This window comes from Microcaecilia unicolor, chromosome 6 (genome assembly GCF_901765095.1).
Source record: "Microcaecilia unicolor chromosome 6, aMicUni1.1, whole genome shotgun sequence".
Classification (NCBI taxonomy): domain Eukaryota; kingdom Metazoa; phylum Chordata; class Amphibia; order Gymnophiona; family Siphonopidae; genus Microcaecilia; species Microcaecilia unicolor.
The window spans coordinates 251073438-251093053 of NC_044036.1; the positions used below are offsets into that span (position 1 = coordinate 251073438).

General features: G+C 42.2%; 1 protein-coding gene across 1 annotated transcript in view; it reads left to right on the forward strand.

Moving 5' to 3' along the window:
- The window catches only part of CACNA1B (calcium voltage-gated channel subunit alpha1 B), a 1447778-nt gene that overhangs the window by 1323523 nt on the left and 104639 nt on the right, over window positions 1-19616 (forward strand). The window contains exon 38 of the mRNA XM_030207102.1: window positions 787-883. Coding sequence (XP_030062962.1) covers window positions 787-883 — 97 coding nt within the window. The remainder of the gene's footprint in view (window positions 1-786; window positions 884-19616) is intronic.

Genomic DNA, 19616 nt, shown 5'->3' on the forward strand with positions numbered 1-19616 from the left:
GATATTGATAACCTGAGCTCTTTTCCATTCCCCAAGAGACTGTGAAGTGCCACCTTTGCAGTATCCTCAGCCAGCTCAAGTGACAGAAGCTGAGCTTAGGAATCAAACCCAAATCTCCTGCATGATAGCTAAGACACTAAATCACTGGCCTCGCCTCAGCACAGGAGTAAAGTAGGACTAATTCAACAAGAAAAAAAAATCTTATTTTCTTGTTTTCCTCATTTGTATGTTTTCAAGTGAGGGAAGAAGAAGCCAGTCATGAAACTGGAAGCCCACTTTTTACAAAAAGATACAAAAACAAGTAATTTTCTTGGGCACACTATCTTCATCTGTCTCATAAGTCTGCCTGTTCCAGCTGCTCCCCCAGGCATGATGAACAGAACAATGCTTGACCTGAAATGCCAAAGAAAAAGAAAAGACATATTTTCTTTCTCTTCCTAGTCTATGGATATAGACCTCATCCATCACTCCATCATCCCACTGGGATCAGAAAGTCCAGGTTTACCAGCTGAGGTGGGATTTCCCTGCAGGAGCAAGAGAGCCACAGCAGAAACTGTGAAATCCCGCTCAACTTTTCCTTATGTTTTTATTTTAAGTGCAAAAAAAATTAACTGGATTTCTGTTTTTCTTCCATGCTCCACCCTTTTGTCCCTCTCCCACCCACCATCCTGGTTTGTTTTCATTTATTTCGTCATATCTTGTTTATTATTCCCTGTCTTGATCCCATCTTGATCCACCCTCACCTGTTCATTCCTGCTTTTGCCCTTGTTCTCTTCTTGATGACAGTGGGCGAATCGGCTACACTGACATGTATGAGATGCTGAGACACATGTCCCCTCCACTAGGCCTGGGGAAAAAATGCCCTGCACGAGTGGCGTATAAGGTAGAACACCCCAAAAGCAGGCCATGAGCCACAGCTGTTCCCTTTCTTGTGCTATTCCCAAAACTGGTGCTACTTCTCTGTCCATTTTTGTCGTGTCCCCCCCTGACTGTGATCTCAACACCCCCGTGTCCTTAATCTGTTTTTTTGTTGTGCGTGGATGCATGTATGTGTGCGTGAATGTCTTTATCATCTGTGATGGATGCATGGCATTGGCCTTATAAGAGAGGCAGAGGAAACAGCAGGACCAGCAACAGACTTCATGGAGGCATGGGAAAGGCAGACTTTGGTGGTCAAGAAGTTCAAAGGAAAAAAGAGACAAAACCTATGACAAATTAGTGTATTAGGAAAAAGCAGTTATCAAGCAGCCTGCTGCCCCTCTCCTACCCCACCTAACCCTAGAGAAGAGGAGGGGCAAAGGAGATATTATACAGACTTGTAAATAACTAAAAGGAATTACTGAACAAACAAGCGTTTTCCAAATAAGGAGAAGCTCTAGAACTGAGAACATGGCATGAAGCTAAAGTGAGTTACAGTCAAAAGCAGCATCAGGAAATATTTTTCAAAGGAAAGTGGTGGATGCCTGGAATGCCCCCCCCCCCCCCCCCCCCCCAGAACAGATGGTGGAAGGAAAATGGTGCAGGAATTCAAAAAGAAGTGAGATATATATAGTGGATCCCTAAAAATCAAGCATAGAACACTTCAGTTATAATATGATCATGGGGAAGGTAACCTGTACTGCATGGCAGGGACAATCCCAACAATACAAACAAGGGAAAATAACCTGCACTACACAGCAAGTACAACTCCAGCAGCTTTTCTGAGCAGATTCGATGGGTCATATTGGTCTTTCTCTGCCTTCATTTACTGGGTTACACGTAATTCTCTCCAAAGGTGTTTTTCATAAAATAGTTCAATGTCTTGTTAAAGTTCTGCCATTAATGTCAGATGTAGGAGGCCAAGTATTTTTCACAGATACACTAATTGGAATTAAGTGTAATAAGGACCAAGTTCTAAAAAAAATGGGAGCAACATTCAGTGAGTCTTGGACAGCCACTAGACGTTACCATTGATATATTTAGTGGTGTTACCTGGATAGCTACCCACTTAACTTAGGTCGGCCTTGTTTCTGTCCTAAGTTGACCAGATAGTTATCTGGGTGTTGCCACTGAATATCGAGGGGGGGGGGGGGGGTGCCTGGAAAATTCTTGGTTCCACCCGGGCACTAATCCAAGAGCATATATTAAGCGGCACTGTCTGGTTAAATGTCACTCAGTATTTGCTCTTGGCCCCTCCTGCATGCTTAAACTATGCTGAATATTAACTCCATTAAGTCCTAATATTTAAATATGTGATTTGAAGTGAGAATCTGATGATGGGTAGGCAGTACTTTTACTCTTCTTTTCTATTATGATATTGGACTTCTTTTCAGACAATGTGAACCCCTTGTTTATATTGTTTATTGTTCTCCACTTTGAAAGATTTTCTCTAAGTGGTTAATCAAATTAAATAAACATGAACCGGAACCTATTATGCACTGGGTAATTAATGGAGCAGGACTAGCTAGCTCTACCATTCATTTACTTGATCAGGGCCAGTGCAAGAATATTAAGTGCCCTAGGTGAACCATCAGCCTTGTGTCCCCACCAGTTCATTTTAGGTCCCTTCCCCCTCCCCCCAACAATCACCCCAACACTATCCCTCCTAGAATAATCTGTTTGACAGCTACGCACCTTGCCTACCTTCCCTATTGTAAAAGTATCTCCTGTTGTGTCTTAGAGCTTGTGTGGTTGTCAGGACCTATTATTTGTTTTTACTGCAGCTGCTCTTTGCTACCCCCCAAAAGCTGATGCCCTAGGCGGCTGTCTGTTCTTGCCTAATGGTTGGCCCAGGCCTGACTGTGGATGTTAGTCACACTCCTGCCATGTTTTCCTTCTAAACTGTGGAGGGCGGAGGGGTTCTGCATTTGTGCATGAATAAGCTCACAAATCCCCAACTGTGCTACACAACCCACAACTGAATGCTCCAGGATAGCTGATTCTTGCTCAGTTCAACATAGCCAACCAAAGGGCTGTCTGTATTAAATTGTTTATAGCATTAATAATATAGTAATTCTGGTGCTGTCCCCTTTCCATCTTTTGGAAGAAAAATAACTTTAACACAGCAAGTTGATCTTTTAGGAGCTTTTTAAACTAGAATGAAATCTGTGCACCAGATCTAAGACTGGACAGAAGTTTCAGAGTGATGTTTGTGCATTTTTTAAATTATTTTTTAATGATTTATCCATGGATACATTCAGCTCTCTTGGCCACCATCCTCCCTTCTCTTACCCAGGCATTATGCCCAGATGGCCAAGAACCTCTGGCTAGCCCCAGAACCAGGGTGGAGGGTGCCTCCTCTGTTATTTTTGTCCTAAATCATCTCAGAGAAAGAATAAATAGTAAGCAACACAGTGAATAAGGAAACCAATATTTGGAGCAAACTGGAACTAAACTAAACAACTAGCTATTACTGTTCTGAGCACACTCTTTTTCTACTGTGGCTGTGGTGAGCTGCTCAGAAACCCAGAAAAGGGTGGGCCATGTTAATTGTGCTTGCAGAAAAATGTAGCTGGACAGTAGTTTCTTTGGGTTATTTTCTGGTAATCAGATTAATACAGCATATTCTAATCCAGAGCACAGCAAAGTGCATACTGGCAAGCGAGTAAAATACAGGTACAGAATATTCTGTGATGTGCTGTTTACATCATTTGTAACTGGTTTTCATTAATCCCACCAATGTCGGTGACATTAAGGTCATATTAAATTGCATTGTACTGTGGCCTCCTTAGCAAGAAACGCAGAGTAATTAGCGGGTGCCATTGTTGTTCCAGATACATAAACGAGCTCAGACCTGGCATTTCTATATGCTCAGTAACTACGGCTGTGCATGAGGTGGGGGGGAGGGGGATATCAGTGGGCATATGTATTTTCAGACCTGCAACAGTATCATTCGCCTCTCTCTGTGATGCTTAAAAGATAAAAAGACTCACTTATATTTAAAGTTCCCCCCCCCCCACATCCCTTATAGCAGTGCTTTTCAACCTTCTCCAGGAGGCAAATCTTGCCGGTACAGTTTTCAGAATTAACATTATGAATATACATGAGACACGTGTATACAGCATATTGGAGACCCACTGCATACAAATTTCTTTCATGCATATTCCCGACTGGCTAAGGGACCCTTTTACAAAGACACGCTGAAAAATGGCCTGTAGCAGTGTAGATGCGTGTTTTGGGAACGCGCAGAATCATTTTTCAGCTTACCTGTAAAAAATGCCTTTAAAATTTTTTTTTGCCAAAAACGGACGTGCGGCAAAATGAAAATTGCCGCGCATCCATTTTGGGTCTGAGACCTTACTGCCAGCCATTGACCTAGCAGTAAAGTCTGTTGCGGTAATGACCTATGCACATCAAATGCCACTTGGCGTGCGCCCAATATGCGCATCCGCTTATGCGGTTTAGTAAAAGGGCCCCTAAGTATGCCTCCAGGAAAGGGCTGAAAAGCACTACTCTGTAGATCTGAATCTCAAATCCCAGGTGATCAGTTTTAATCTTTTGCCTCTTCTGCCTTTTTCTCTAGTCAGAAAAAAACAATATGTGTATGTTTTTCTGTTTGGATAATAGCCTCTTGTTTCATTTTTTTTTTTTAATCTTAGGTGATTTTGCAAAGGTATTGTTCATGTTAACCCTGGTGTAGTTACTGAGTGTGCCAGTCATGCATAAAGTAGGTCACCATGGCTGTGCCGCCGCATTGATGGTCCCAAAAACATTTATATAAATGTATATTTTCTCTAAAAGAAATTTGAACTTGCACAAAACACTGGGTGATATTTGTTCGGTACTTTATTTTACACCCATTTTGGATGTCGGTATACATCACGGTTTGACATTGAAAAAGACTTGCATGATTGTTGCTGATTTCAACTATTGAAGTTTATTTTATTTTATTTTTTTAAAGTTCCATCACTCAAACGGAAATCTGTGGTGATTTAAATGGATAATAGCTATCTGTGTTTGGAGAGGTGGGATAGAGGTTGACCAGGGGCTGACCAAAAAGTTATTTGGAAAGTGGCAACATTCAGCTGCCCTTTAGTAACTTACCCATGTAAGTTTGGCCAGTGAAATAGCAAACCTGAGAGCCAAGCGGCAGCACAATGTGCTATATAAACTTATAGTCAGTGGCACTACTTGAAGGCATAGCACTGCTGACTATATGAGCAAATAAAGCATCAGCGCTTTATTTTACCAGTGGCCACTGGCACTTAAAATTGAGCCAGTGTGTGTGTGCCTGCAGTTGTACATAGGGTATTTGCTGTCTTGGAATTTTTTTCAAAATTGAATCTAAATAGATTGGACTGCTTATATATGATTGCACATAGGAAGGATAATTTTCAGCCCATCTCTATGGATCTAGCTGGATAACTACGGTAATATCTGCAGGCATGAAAGTGCTCCTCAAGCAGTGACCATAAGTCTGTCTGTTTCTTGGGGTGGGGGGGGGGGAGGAGAAGTAAACTATATGCATCAAAGTAAATGTCCAAATCGACACACAGATCATTTTACCTGTCTACTGCAAAGTAGCAGGGGGAAAGTGTATGAGCATTTTTGTATTCATATGCTTTTATACAGTTTTCAAAGAGGGACCATCGCTAGCCAGATAATTAGGTACAGGAGTGCAGCTGTACCTGTATACCTTGCCATAAAGGGGCGTACTGAAAATGGCACTCCCTCCCTGGTGTGCAGTATAAATATGACCTTGAGTTATATAATATTCAGGTCTGTGCTTTTATATTAGTATGTGTGATTGCCTCTCTTTTCATGTCTCTGTTTTAACACTATCTCAGGGTGCGCAGGCCAATGAAAGGGGCATTTAGGCAAAAGACAGAAACATTCTCTTCAAGGCATGATGTATAATCACATCTACTTTACCTTCAAGGAGGAACTTAAATTCCAAGGGCCTCTGATCCATACTCTAAATATCCCAGTCCTTGGATTGCGCTTCAGAATAAGACCCAGTCCCCTCTCTCAAATCACTGAATATGTAGCTGAAGGAGAAAACAATTTTCTTGGTAACTTCAAATAGGTATATTATTTGGCATTTCAACATACTCAAGAAACAGAAACACTAGTAAAGTGAAACCGTTAATGGTAAATAGAAGGAAAAAATGTAAATGCCTAGTATTAATGTAGCAAAAATCTTCAAAATAAACAGTAAATCTCAATGGTCCATAACAATTACTCCAAAACCTACAAGCCGATAATGTAGCAGGCAGCACTGTTTTCCAAAGTTTTAGGTATAGGGCTGGAGACAGTTCATGTAGACATGGGTAGCAGAGGGGAAAAAGCAGCTTCTTTTTTATTTGGTGCGGTACAGAGTTCCTAACTAGGTTTATTTTATACAGCCATGTTATCAGCTCAAGCCAAGTCAATGCTCTACCAGTATGGCAGGCCTTTTGTTGCTCTGATGTACAAACATGGAGGTGCCAGGCTGTCCTATTAGCATGCTCTTAGCCCCACAGTATGATTTGGTATGGGTTACCGGGTGTAAACTCAGGGATAGGCACAAGGAAACATTTGTTTCCTCATGAGTTCAATTAGCCTTTTTTCCTGATTTTCAGACATTTTTTTCAGCACATTTCATACATTCAATAAAAAAATTTTTTTAATGCATGTCAGTTTGTAGGTTAGTGGATTAAATCAGTTTAACAAATGCACATACTTAACTCCACAGACAGAGCAGAAGCTAAAGGTGCCTGGCCTTTGCCATCTTCACAGCCCCACAGGAATAGCCAGGGCACTTTCTTTCCTTATTTCAGCGTCTTTCATTCTCCATCTGCCATTTGCCTCTTCATCCCCAAACCCCCATAGATCAGGGTGAGCTGTGTGATCCACACCCTGGCCTAACAGCATGCTCCTCCTCTGACTAATTGGAAGCCAGGTCTTCTCTGTTCCATGTCTCCCATGTCCAAAAACTGCAGCCTGTGGCCATGTGAAAAACCACTGAACTGAGCCCCCTCCCCCATAGTAGCACTCTAATCTCATCCTTGATTGTCTCCTTCACTGCAAGTAGAGGCCTAAATTAGGAAATTCTCAGTAAGGTAACATTCTTCTGTTAGAGAGACCTCTTCTTCAGGCAAACTGAAATATAGCAACTGCATTAACCCTAAAATTTCTGGGTGTCTGGATAAAATCCTGCACAGGTTATTTAGTCTGTAGATATTCATGAGCGAATCTTGAAGAATGCAAGGGATATTGTCATTTGTGCGATTGTGCTTGTATGCAGAGAATGCACTGATGTATAATTTTGTCTTCCTGTTGGCCTTATGTCTTCCCCCTTCCCCAGCCTTTCTAGCCCCCTCATCTTTTTCCTGCAGTTTCTTTTTCCTTTGAACTGTTCTTAACTAGCAATAAGAACAGCCCCTAGACAGTCGTCACCCATGTTGCCATTTTGCATTAAGCTTGCTGCTTGTCTCTGAATGCATGCAAAAAAATTTTTTAGTACAGCACTTTTGTTCTTTGGTGGCACGGATAGTATGAGAGCTCCATCCCAGTGTATACTGGTGCTAAAGGGATTGCATTATACAACCCCATCACCAAAGTCAATTTCCATGTTGGGTATCTATAACTGAAAGGAAAATTAACACCATCACAGCAAGGATGCCAGGTTCAGTATTCAGGCCTCAATAATTGGTTTTGCCCTTGCATTTTGAGTACCTCAGCTGTAAAAAGTTGTGTGGGAGGGGTTGGTGCAGGAAAAAAAACAGGAGGGGTGAGAATTTAGTCCAGAAGTGCAGAATGCCTGACACCTGAATAAATTATCTATAGCCCACTTTCATTCTACACAATGAAAAGAATTCCTGAGCAGTGTGAAATGGTGTTTTAGATACCCAAATGCCAGTTTCCTGAGGATTGAGCTCTCCTACTGGAATTTATTTCCCCCTATTGGCTTGTTCATGTCTTTCTGTCTCTCTCACTGAAGTGGGATTCACTTGAACTCTAGTCATAAGTTTTTGATAGAACTCAACTCTGTATACTTATTTAACTCTTTTGTGTGCTGCAATATTGTTTGTTCTGTGGAGAGGCCACAGCTGAAAAAAAAATCAAATAAGTTTGCCAGCAACATTTTAGCAGGTATGCCAGCAAAATTTGTCCTTTCTGTTTTCCAAAGCAAAAATTAGATTCCAACCAGCTGGCATCTTCGTTAGCCATGGGGCTTATTTTCACACTCTGTCTTTTGTTAATTGCTGCTTTTTTTTAACCACCTTAAGGAATTAACTGCCTATCCAAAAAATGTGGATCCAGAAGTAGTATCTCGTATATTGAAGCCTATGGTGACCACCCAACAGTATGTAGGTCAACATCATGCCTTTTGGAAGGGTGAAGGGTGTTCTTAAACCTCATTCATAGGGCATCTCTAATTACAAACAAACTATCACACAGCATGAGAACAACAAATCTCACCCTATTTTCTTTGCCTTTTTTATTGATGGCCATCATGGCCAGTAGTACAACACTGCTCTTTCAGGGTATGACTCAACCAGTACTGCTATGTATTCAGCCAGGAGAAGGCATTCAAACTAATTATAATTATCAGGCCTATAATCACTTGCACAACACATTTAAAATTCCAGTGACCTGGTGGTTGCTCCCAAACCAATGCCTCTTCCTCTACCATCACACCCACCCAAGCTTGAGGGACCTAGAGGTTAATTTTAAAAGTCATTTCTGTGCATAAAGGAGTATTTTATACGCAGAAATAGACATTTATACAACTGCATGTCTGATGCATTTAACCTGGACATGCGTGTAAATTTAGGCATGTGATCTGCACCTAAATTTTATGCGCATCCCGAAAAAGGGGGTGCGGAAATGGAAGGCTCATGGACAGATCATGGATCTGGTTTTTGGTTACGTGCACAATTATAGAATAAGGGGGCTTGGGCACGGGTATATGCACCACATTTTTGTTGGTGCAAATGGTCACGGCTAACTTTAAACACGACCCCATGGACTTAAAACTATTCTATAAACTGTACCTAACTGTAGGTGCGGCTTGTAGAATAGCGCTCAGCAGGGGGGAGGTTGTGTCATTTATAGAATCTGCCCCCAAATATGTATATAGTTTGCAGAATGCTAGCATTTACATGTGCCAGAGATGCCAATAATTGGCATTTATGCGAGTAAGTGCTAGCCACTATTCTATAAAGTATACACCAAAGTCACTTACCTCCGGATTCTATATAGTGTGCCTAAAGATCGACACCAAAATCGGCACAGATTCTATAATAATGCACGTAATTTAACAAGCTAATGAGCACTGATAACAGCAATTAACAAGCAATAATGAGCACTAATTGGCACTGATTAGAATTTAGGCGCACAACTCAGCATATTCTGTAATGACGTGCGCCCAACTTCTAATGCATGGAGGCAAAAAGGGGCATGGTTATGGGCAGGGAAATGAGCATTTCATGGTCATTCCAAAATTTACGTGCCTAGTTATAGAATATATAGCCTAGTGCGCCTAAATCTACGTGCAGGGATTTACGCCAGGTTTTCATTGCTGTAAATGGATGGATATAGATTTAGGCGCTGAAATATGAACTAAGCATATTCTATAATCGGCGCCTAAGTCTAGGCACCGATTTTAGACTACGCTTAGTCGGCACTGATTTCAGCTCTGATTTTTTAGGCGCCATGTATAGAATCTCTTCCTTAGAACCAACTTACAGTAGCCACCGACCTTTAAGGAGTGGACATGCCTACATTTTGGCATGCATCACAGATATGCTGTGGTATTCTATAACAGCTTAGGCGCACCTAAATGCTATTATAGAATTGATACTTAGCACAACCTATTGTGGCATTTACATCATGGCACCAAATTATAGAATTGCTCCCTAATAGCAATAATAATAAAATATATTTATATTCAGCATTATCTTAAAATTCTAAGCAGATTACATACAAAGCATATAAACAAAATAATATATGAGAATATAAAAACAGATAAATACAAGTAATCAAAAAGCAATATGTACAAATATTACATCAAAACTGTATCCTAGATAAAAAGCTGGGAATAATACACTCATTGCTCAGTTCATCCATATTCCTGGGACAGATTTGATCATTCTCCCATCTCCCATTTGGAAGCTTTTGTGCAATTTCGATACCAGAAGACTATTCCCAGGTCATGCATTGCAAAAAATAACTGCATTATTCATTGGGCTCCTTGCAGAGGACTTTTACAATTATGTCTGAATAGGTGCAGGAAATGCAGGTTTAACAAAATGTAAATCAGAACCATGTTCTTGAATAGAAATGACAATTGGAATATAGAAAACAAAGGGAATGACAATAAAGAAAATACGCAATCAAATTAGGGAGTAATTTTCAGCACTAACCATTTTAATTTTTAAAAAATTGTTTTCATAGTAGTAATAAAGAGATTTTTTAAAAGGGGGGGTGCTAGTGTTAATATTTTAAGCGTTACTATACATATAGGGGTAGATTCTGCAAAGGGTACCAAAAATATGGTCGCTAAGCGCTTTCAGTAATGACAACTGTGCACAAATTTGTCGTTCTAGAATAGGTCATAAGTTGGCATGCACACACCTAACTTTGGGGCCCTTTTACTAAGCTGTGTCTACGCACACCCAACGTGCACCAAAATGGAGTTACTGCCCAGCTGCCGCGTGGCTCTTGCAGGAATTTCATTTTTGGTGCGTGTCCGATATGCGCGGCTGAAAAATAATTTTTATTTTCGGACACGTGTATTGGACGCATGCAGGTCATTACCACCCAGTTACCGCGTGAGACTTTACCGCTAGGTCAATGGCTGGCGGTAAGGTCGCAGATCCAAAATGGACGTGCGGCAATTTTGATTTTGCCACACGTTCATTTTCGGCAAAAATTTTAAAAAGGCCTTTTTTACAGGCACGCTGGGAACTGGATTGGCGCGCACCCAAAACCCACGCCTACATTACCGCAAGCCATTTTTCAGTGCAACTTAGTAAAAGGACCCCTTTGAGGCCCTTTTATTAAACAGCAGTAAGCACTAACACATGCTTACCATTCGCTGAAAGACACTACTGCGGGATGCACTCAGTACCCCGCGGTAGTTCTGATATCAGCATGCGCTACCCAAATGCTAAAATATAGGTTTTATTTTTTATGCGGGGGTGTGTTTGGAGACAGAGCGTAGGTGTGCCCTGTGCTAATTGGAAATTAGCGCATGGCCATCAATGAGGAAAGAGAAATTGCGGCCATTTTAGAGATGCACTGAAAGTGACCTCAGCACACAGGAAAGCCCCACACTACTGATATTTCAGGCCACTTTTTAGTACATCTTAGAAAAAGGGCCCTTTATGTGCAAGCACTTACGCCATGTTAAAGGCTGATGTAAATGCTGGTGCCTAAAGTTGGTAGTTGCGCGCAGAAGTGATAGTATTCTGTAACTTATGCATGCAACTGTGAGACACTCCACTGACCCATTCATGACCCTGCCCCTTTTCTAGTTCCATGCCACGGCATTTAGCTGCTATGTTTATAGAATAGTGCCTTTAGCATCGATTAATACCACTTAAGGGCTGTTATTGGTACTTAATGCCAATATACGCCTTATTTACCAATTAAACTGGGCATACAACTGGCAGTACCTTTAACTTGTATGCCCAAATTTGCATGCTGTTTGGAAATTTGGGTGCCCAACTTTATAGACTCCAGGGGATGGAGTACGTTAAATTCACTAAACCATAAATCTTAAATCATATACAGGGAAATACTTTAAATTGACGCCTCCTTTATTGCACCCCGATGCAGCATGGAATACTAGCGCAAATCCTACATTGGCGTGCCACAAAGAAGGTGTGCCCACTTATGCCAGGTATGCAAGTGGATATGCCTAAATGTACCACTCAATGTGCACATCTTATAGTATTCTATAAGATGCGTGCATTGATGCTTGGCACACCCACATCCCTCGTATTTGCTCCTTCCTAATTACAACTGAGCTCACATCATAGCATTTAGGGCAAGCAGCAACCCAGCCCTCATATTGAAAGGATCAAGCCTCTGTCCTAAAAATAATTTAGCAATAGGACTGTCACAAGGAGCTAAAAGTACAATGAACTCAGGGGTGCTAGTTACTGGGTCTCCACCTTGAAAAATTCATTGAGGGTCTTTTACAAAGGTATGCTAGCATTTTTAGTGTATGCTAATTATTAGCATGCACTAAATGCTAGAGGCACCCATAGGAATATATGGACATCTCTAGCGTTTAGTGCACGCTTATTTTTAGCACACTCTAAAAATGCTAGCACGCCTTTGTAAAAGAGGCCCTAAATGAGAAGAATCAAAATAGTCCCCTGATTCGCTAGGGCTCAGCGTACACATGTTATTTGCAAGTGTCTATTCTTATAACATCGAAATCTCCTCTGCTATCCTCTTTCCAAGCACAGACAACAAAACAGGCATAAAGAGCCCCTGTAGACTGGGTATATAATCTGTCAAGTATCTGGACAGGCACACAAAACCTACACAGGAAGAATACCTGAAGAAGGCTGGTAGGGTTTTGTATAAAACTTTGCATTTATTGAGCCTCACAAAAATATAAAAAGGTAGAGCAATGCAAACAATAAGGTATATAGAGTTGGAGTCTATAAAGTTGCATGCCCACATTTCTGACTAGTACACAAATTTGGTCTTACAAGTTATAGAATACTGCCAGTTGTGCACCTAAATTGTTAAATTAGACACCAATAGGCCTTAAGTACCAATAATAGCCCTTAAGTGGTATTAATTTGTGTTAACTGGTATTGATCTGTAGTTACACACATAACTGCACTTAGGTGCTGTTCTATAAACCTAGCATTTAAATGCTAGAGCACGCAACTACAAAAGGAAGTGTGCACACAGGCAGATCAGGGGCATGTCTTGCAGTTGAGCATGTAAGCTATAGAATACATGCATGCAACTGTCAACTTTAGGCATGATCACTTATTTCAGCATTTCACATGGTATAAGTGTTCGTGCCTAAAGTTAGGCATTTGCATACTGACTTAAGCTCTTTTCTATAATGGCAATTTCACATGCAATTGCTGTTATAGAATTGACGCTTAGCACCCATAATCTTTGCCCTAATTTTTGGTGCACTTTCTTGAATTTACTCCATAGTTCATAACAACAAAGTAAGGTGATGGTGAAAAGTCAATCTGGCCGGTATTCAGCGCTATTTAACTGGCCAGGAAAGGTACCTGGCCAGTTAAATAGCATTTAGCCGGTTATCTCTGCTGAACATTAGCACATAGCAGCTAACCAGCCATATTGCACAATGTAACCGGCTAGCCACAAATATTCAGCACTTGGCCAGCTAAGTTTGGCAGCCAAATTGGGCCACCCTAATAGCAGCCTATGTTTGGCTGCTATAAACTTAACCAGCCAGCACTAAATATTGACGCAGGTTAAATTTAAACCAGCCAAAAAATGGATATTCAATGCGGGTCACCAGAAATGCCGAGATTGAATTTCCAGGATCAGTGCCGATCGCAGCTCCCATGGACTGAATATCAGCCAGGCCATATGTGCTGTTGTTTCTGCTCTCTTGCATCTCTTGAACTTCTTTCTCTGGGAAGGTTGTGACCTCTCTGCTCCTCTATATGTGCCTCTCAAATTCACAGGCCCCAGTTAGGCCACTAGACCACCTTGGCTCCTAAACTAGGCCCAGAGAAGGCCTAGACATGGTGGAAGAGCGTCGGTGGATTTGGGGGAGCAGAGAATGGGCAGCAGTTTTTATCTGGAAGGAGTTCCAGTTTCAGCGGAAAATGCACCAGCATTTTCCGTTAAAACTGAAATACAGTGCAATCTGATTAAGTGCAAGGGTCTGGGACCAAAGAAATATATTCAGTTAACCGGAGCATGCACTTAACTGTTGTGACCCAAAGAAGCTTGACATCTGATAAACATATGTATAGTACTATTATACGTACAGTATACAGTCTCCATTAACTGACGTTATACAGACTCTGTTACCTGACGTTAGGCTTACTTGAAGTAATCAGTCATAGTCCTCTGTACACTATTGTGTCTGTGAGTTCTATAGACTACGTCTGCCAGATGGTAAAAATTGTCGTAGCACTGACATCCAGTGGCCTCCAGATAGACCCGCACGGTGTTGAGACTCTCCAGCGCTCTTGCAAAAGTGACATGAGGTTGTTGAATCTCGTCAGCATGTGCCTCGCTGCTCATTTCATCATCTGTTTCATCATCAGCCGTTGCCTGCATGTAGGCGCATATCTCGACCTCAGTGCTGTCATCAGCTGTTTGTAGATCGTAATCAACAGCTACATAGTGATGAAACTCCTCTTCAGTAACACCGGCTGGGATGTCAATAGCCTGTTCATCTGATGCGTTTGCAACAGCTGCATCTGTTTTGAACCTCTCCACATCCTTAACAAAGCTTGCCCGCTTGTAGCAGTTCACAATGGTTGCCTGTGTAACACGATTCCAGGCTTCTTTCTACATATGTAGGGAATCCAACAGTGATAGATTACGAGCCAGTTCAACAGCACGTTTATCCTTGCCAGTCTGGTCATCCATAACGCTCATCAGACGACGTAGCACAAGAACCCGATAATGTTTTTTGAAATTGGCTGTCCTAACTTTATCCACTTACGTAGCTGATTAGCAGACTGAATATCACCACTATCCAGTTAAGTACTGGCTCTGCCTCCCGGACTACCCCTGCACTTACCAGAGAGTACCTGTGTGGTCACAAGCAATATTCAGTGGCACTATCTGCTTAACTGCTGTTATAGTGGGGTTTAAGTGGCAGGGGCATTTTAGGGGAGCCCAGGGATAGGTTGGGAGGGCCACACATTTCCTTTCCCCCTCTTCCGTATTAGGTATCATATGATACCTTTGTATGTGGGGATGCTAAAGCCTCACCAGCTAACAAAATAAGTGCTGCCTGATCCACCCCCTCCCCTTATGCTGCTTTGCACATAAACTGAGCATGCTCAGGGAGTGCCAATATTGTCAACTGGAAGCATGTCACCAACTTCCTCATTTGTGAAGCAACACGAGGGGGAGGGAAGGGGCAACTAAGGCAGCAAATTTGTTCAGCTGGCTGGGCTTTGGCATCCCCACCAGCCATTGAATGGGTGCTGCAGCTTGGAGGAGGCCTGAGCCCAAAGTGGAGGCCAGGCCCCCAAGGCCTCCCTGTGGCTACTCCACTTTTATCCATGCAGGACCTTTTCATTCCCAGTTAAATCTTTTTATCTTTAACTATTTTTATTGATGACACCACTTATACAGCATAGAATTGCCTCATCATGGTACAATTTACATCACAAACTGCTTCATCAGTTAACATACTGGATACATCAACATTTTTTATTATAAATAAGAACCCCCCCCCCCCCCCACTTTTTATTCCTTCCCTCCCCAACCCCCGTTTTTTAATGTTTAACGTTTCCCAAACATATTCTCTATCCCTACCCAATCCACCCTCTACATCTCCCATCCACCCTTCCCTTCCTCTGTAATACCTCCCTCCCCTTCCCCCCCCCCCTTTTTACCCCCATTCCAAGTAGCTTCTGGTCGCTCTATCAACTAAATTGGGAACTACCTCCTGTATGTGCATCTCCCCTCCAGCTTACTTCCCCAAGTCCATCTCCAAACGGTTGATGATAGAGCTGCGAGCCCTAGGGTCCAGATTATTAATGTATGATTCCCATATTAAATAAAATTTACATTGTGCTTTGGGTTTAAGATAAGAATCTCGGAGCTCTACTAACAGCAGTGCATGCATCCTGTTGCGCCATTGCCAGTACGACGGTGCCTCTTGTTTTGTCCAGTTTACTAGAATACATTTTTTCCCTATCAAACATGCCTTATATATTAATAAATTATGACAGACAGTACCTGACCCCATCAGTAAGTCAACCCCTAACAGGGCAGCCTCCAGTGTAAGTACTATGATCCTACCTAAGAGTTTCCCCAAGAACATCGCTATTTGCACCCAGTATCCATTGATCACTGAGCATGCCCACATAGCATGATAGTAGGTGCACCTAGTGGCACCACACCTGCTACAAGTTGGGGATTCCGCTCTACCCATATTGTACAGTCTCAACAGTGAAGTATACGCCCTATAGATTCCTCTCCCCTGGCATTCCCTCAATTCAGCACTACCGGTCCTATTTGTTATTTGACTCAAACTACGCACTAACGTTTCTGTGGTAATCACTTTCTGTAGGTCGGCTGTCCACCTCGAAGCCAACCGGTCTAAGTTCCTCTTTGGACAACTCTGCAGAAGTCTTTTGTGCAACAATGATATCGATGCTGGTTCTGTTGTGGGCATTACATAAAATTCTCTAATTTTGGAGGCCACATCAATTGCCAAGGAGGTCAGAGACAGAGAAGCAATATAATGAGACACCTGTTTAAAGGCAAATCTATCTGCCCATTCTAGTATACCAAGACCCAGGGACTCCAAGTTCCTGATGCATCCTGTTGGATCTACAAAATCATTCACCAGTTGAAGCCCCTTATCCTTCCAAGTTCTAATACACTTGTTCTCCATTCCCAGTATAAAATCACCATTCCCCATAATGGGTAACAATCCACTAGTTCATGCATCAAAAGCCCAGAGTCTAGCTAACTCACCCCATACCACCCTCAAAGGACGTACTAAGGTACTCGTACGGATATATGCAGGTAGTACTGAAGATTCAGCCTGCAGAACATAATTAAAATGCAATGGGCTAACCCAATCCACCTCCATTCTCGACGGGGTATAGTATGATGTTCCCATCAGCCAATCCCCCAGGTGCCGTAACAAGCAGGCCCTATTATACCTCCATAGATTCAATATTCCAAATCCCCCTCTGTTCCATCCATCCATCATATCTTGCATATGGATCTGCGGCCTTTTCTTATTCCAGAAAAATCTAGAAAGCAATCCCAGCAATCGTATCCAGTCACGCCTAGTGAAGCATAAAGGCAGAATCTGGAAACAATAGAGCCATTTGGGGAAGATAATCATATTGAACAATGATATTCTACCCAACAGCGACACCGGCAAACACTTGCATTTCTCAATAAGTTGCTTGGTAATTGAGAACAGCTTGTCGATATTTAACTTGTACAGCTGCGCCGGATCCCCCTGCAATTGTATACCAAGGTATTTAAACGATGCCCTAGCTCTTTTTACCCTGTTAAATCTTTTTTAATATTGGGTCCATTATCTTTATCCTTCCTAAACTATTCTTTTAAGAAATATTTGGGTGAATTTTTAGCCGGCATGATCAGTGGCTTAAGTTAAACAGCTGCAGTGACTTTGAATGTAATCCGTATATTCAGTGATGCAGTTCATATAGGTAATGGATACTATTTTGGCTCATAAATATATGGACAATATTGGGCCATGGAGGGGGAAGTTATCAAGTTGGGATACTGCTAAAACAGCTGACTTTACCACAAGTCGTGCTATTTTAGCACAAGGCTCAATTTTATGCAATGGAACCCTGTGCTAAACTAGCACGACATGTTAAAATAACTTCCTCTCTTACTGGGGGATGATCAGAAGCAAACGCTGGCGCTAGAGGCTGTTAGCGCCATACTAGCGTCGGTGTTTGCTAATGCCCCATGATCAGAGCCCTCAAGCACGTGAAACAACGAGCTCAAGGGCTCTGAATGCAACTAGCATGCAAATGCATGCTAAACAGGACATAAGTACATAAGTAATGCCATACTGGGAAAAGACCAAGGGTCCATCGAGCCCAGCATCCTGTCCACGACAGCGGCCAATCCAGGCCAAGGGCACCTGGCAAGCTTCTCAAACGTACAAACATTCTATACATGTTATTCCTGGAATTTTGGATTTTTCCAAGTCCGTTTAGTAGCGGTTTATGGACTTGTCCTTTAGGAAACCGTCCAAACCCCTTTTTAAACTCTGCTAAGCTAACCGCCTTCACCACTTTCTCCGGCAACGAATTCCAGAGTTTAATTACACGTTGGGTGAAGAAATATTTTCTCCGATTTGTTTTAAATTTACTACACTGTAGTTTCATCGCATGCCCCCTAGTCCTAGTATTTTTGGAAAGCGTGAACAGACGCTTCACATCCACCTGTTCCACTCCACTCATTATTTTATATACCTCTATCATGTCTCCCCTCAGCCGTCTCTTCTCAAAGCTGAATAGCCCTAGCCTCCTTAGTCTTTCTTCATAGGGAAGTCGTCCCATCCCGCTATCATTTTAGTCGCCCTTCGCTGCACCTTTTCCAATTCTACTATATCTTTCTTGAGATGCGGCGACCAGAATTGAACACAATACTCGAGGTGCGGTCACACCATGGAGCGATACAACGGCATTATAACATCCTCACACCTGTTTTCCATACCTTTCCTAATAATACCCAACATTCTATTCGCTTTCTTAGCCGCAGCAGCACACTGAGCAGAAGGTTTCAGTGTGTTATCAACGACGACACCCAGATCCCTTTCTTGGTCCGTAACTCCTAACGTGGAACCTTGCATGATGTAGCTATAATTCGGGTTCTTTTTTCCCAGATGCATCACCTTGCACTTGCTCACATTAAACATCATCTGCCATTTAGCCGCCCAGTCTCCCAGTCTCGTAAGGTCCTCTTGTAATTTTTCACAGTCCTGTCGCGATTTAACGACTTTGAATAACTTTGTGTCATCAGCAAATTTAATTACCTCGCTAGTTACTCCCATCTCTAAATCATTTATAAATATATTAAAAAGCAGCGGTCCTAGCACGGACCCCTGAGGAACCCCACTAACTACCCTTCTTCATTGTGAATACTGCCCATTTAACCCCACTCTCTGTTTCCTATCCTTCAACCAGTTTTTAATCCACAATAGGACATTTCCTCCTATCCCATGACCCTCCAATTTCCTCTGTAGCCTTTCATGAGGTACCTTGTCAAACGCCTTTTGAAAATCCAGATACACAATATCAACCGACTCCCCTTTGTCCACATGTTTGTTCACTCCTTCAAAGAATTGAAGTAAATTGGTCAGGCATTACCATTTTCCCCGGCACCGACGTCAGACTCACCGGTCTATAATTTCCCGGATCTCCCCTGGAGCCTTTTTTAAAAATGGGCGTTACATTGGCCACCCTCCAATCTTCCGGTACCACGCTCGATTTTAAGGATAAGTTGCATATCACTAGCAGTAGCTCCACAAGCTCGTTTTTCAGTTCTATCAGTACTCTAGGATGAATACCATCCGGTCCAGGAGATTTGCTACTCTTCAGTTTGCCGAACTGCCCCATTACGTCCTCCAGGTTTACCGTGAAGTCAGTAAGTTTCTCCGACTCGTCCGCTTGAAATACCATTTCCGACACCGGTATCCCACCCAAATATTCCTCGGTGAAGACCAAAGCAAAGAATTCATTCAGTCTCTCCGCTACGTCTTTGTCTTCCTTGATCGCCCCTGTTACCCCTCGGTCATCCAGCGGCCCAACCGATTCTTTTGCCGGCTTCCTGCTTTTAATATACCGAAAAAAATTTTTACTATGTTTTTTTTGCCTCTAATGCTATCTTTTTTTCGTACTCCCTCTTGGCCTTCTTAATCTGCGCCTTGCATTTGCTTTGACACTCCTTATGCTGTTTCTTGTTATTTTCAGACGGTTCCTTCTTCCATTTTCTGAAGGCGTTTC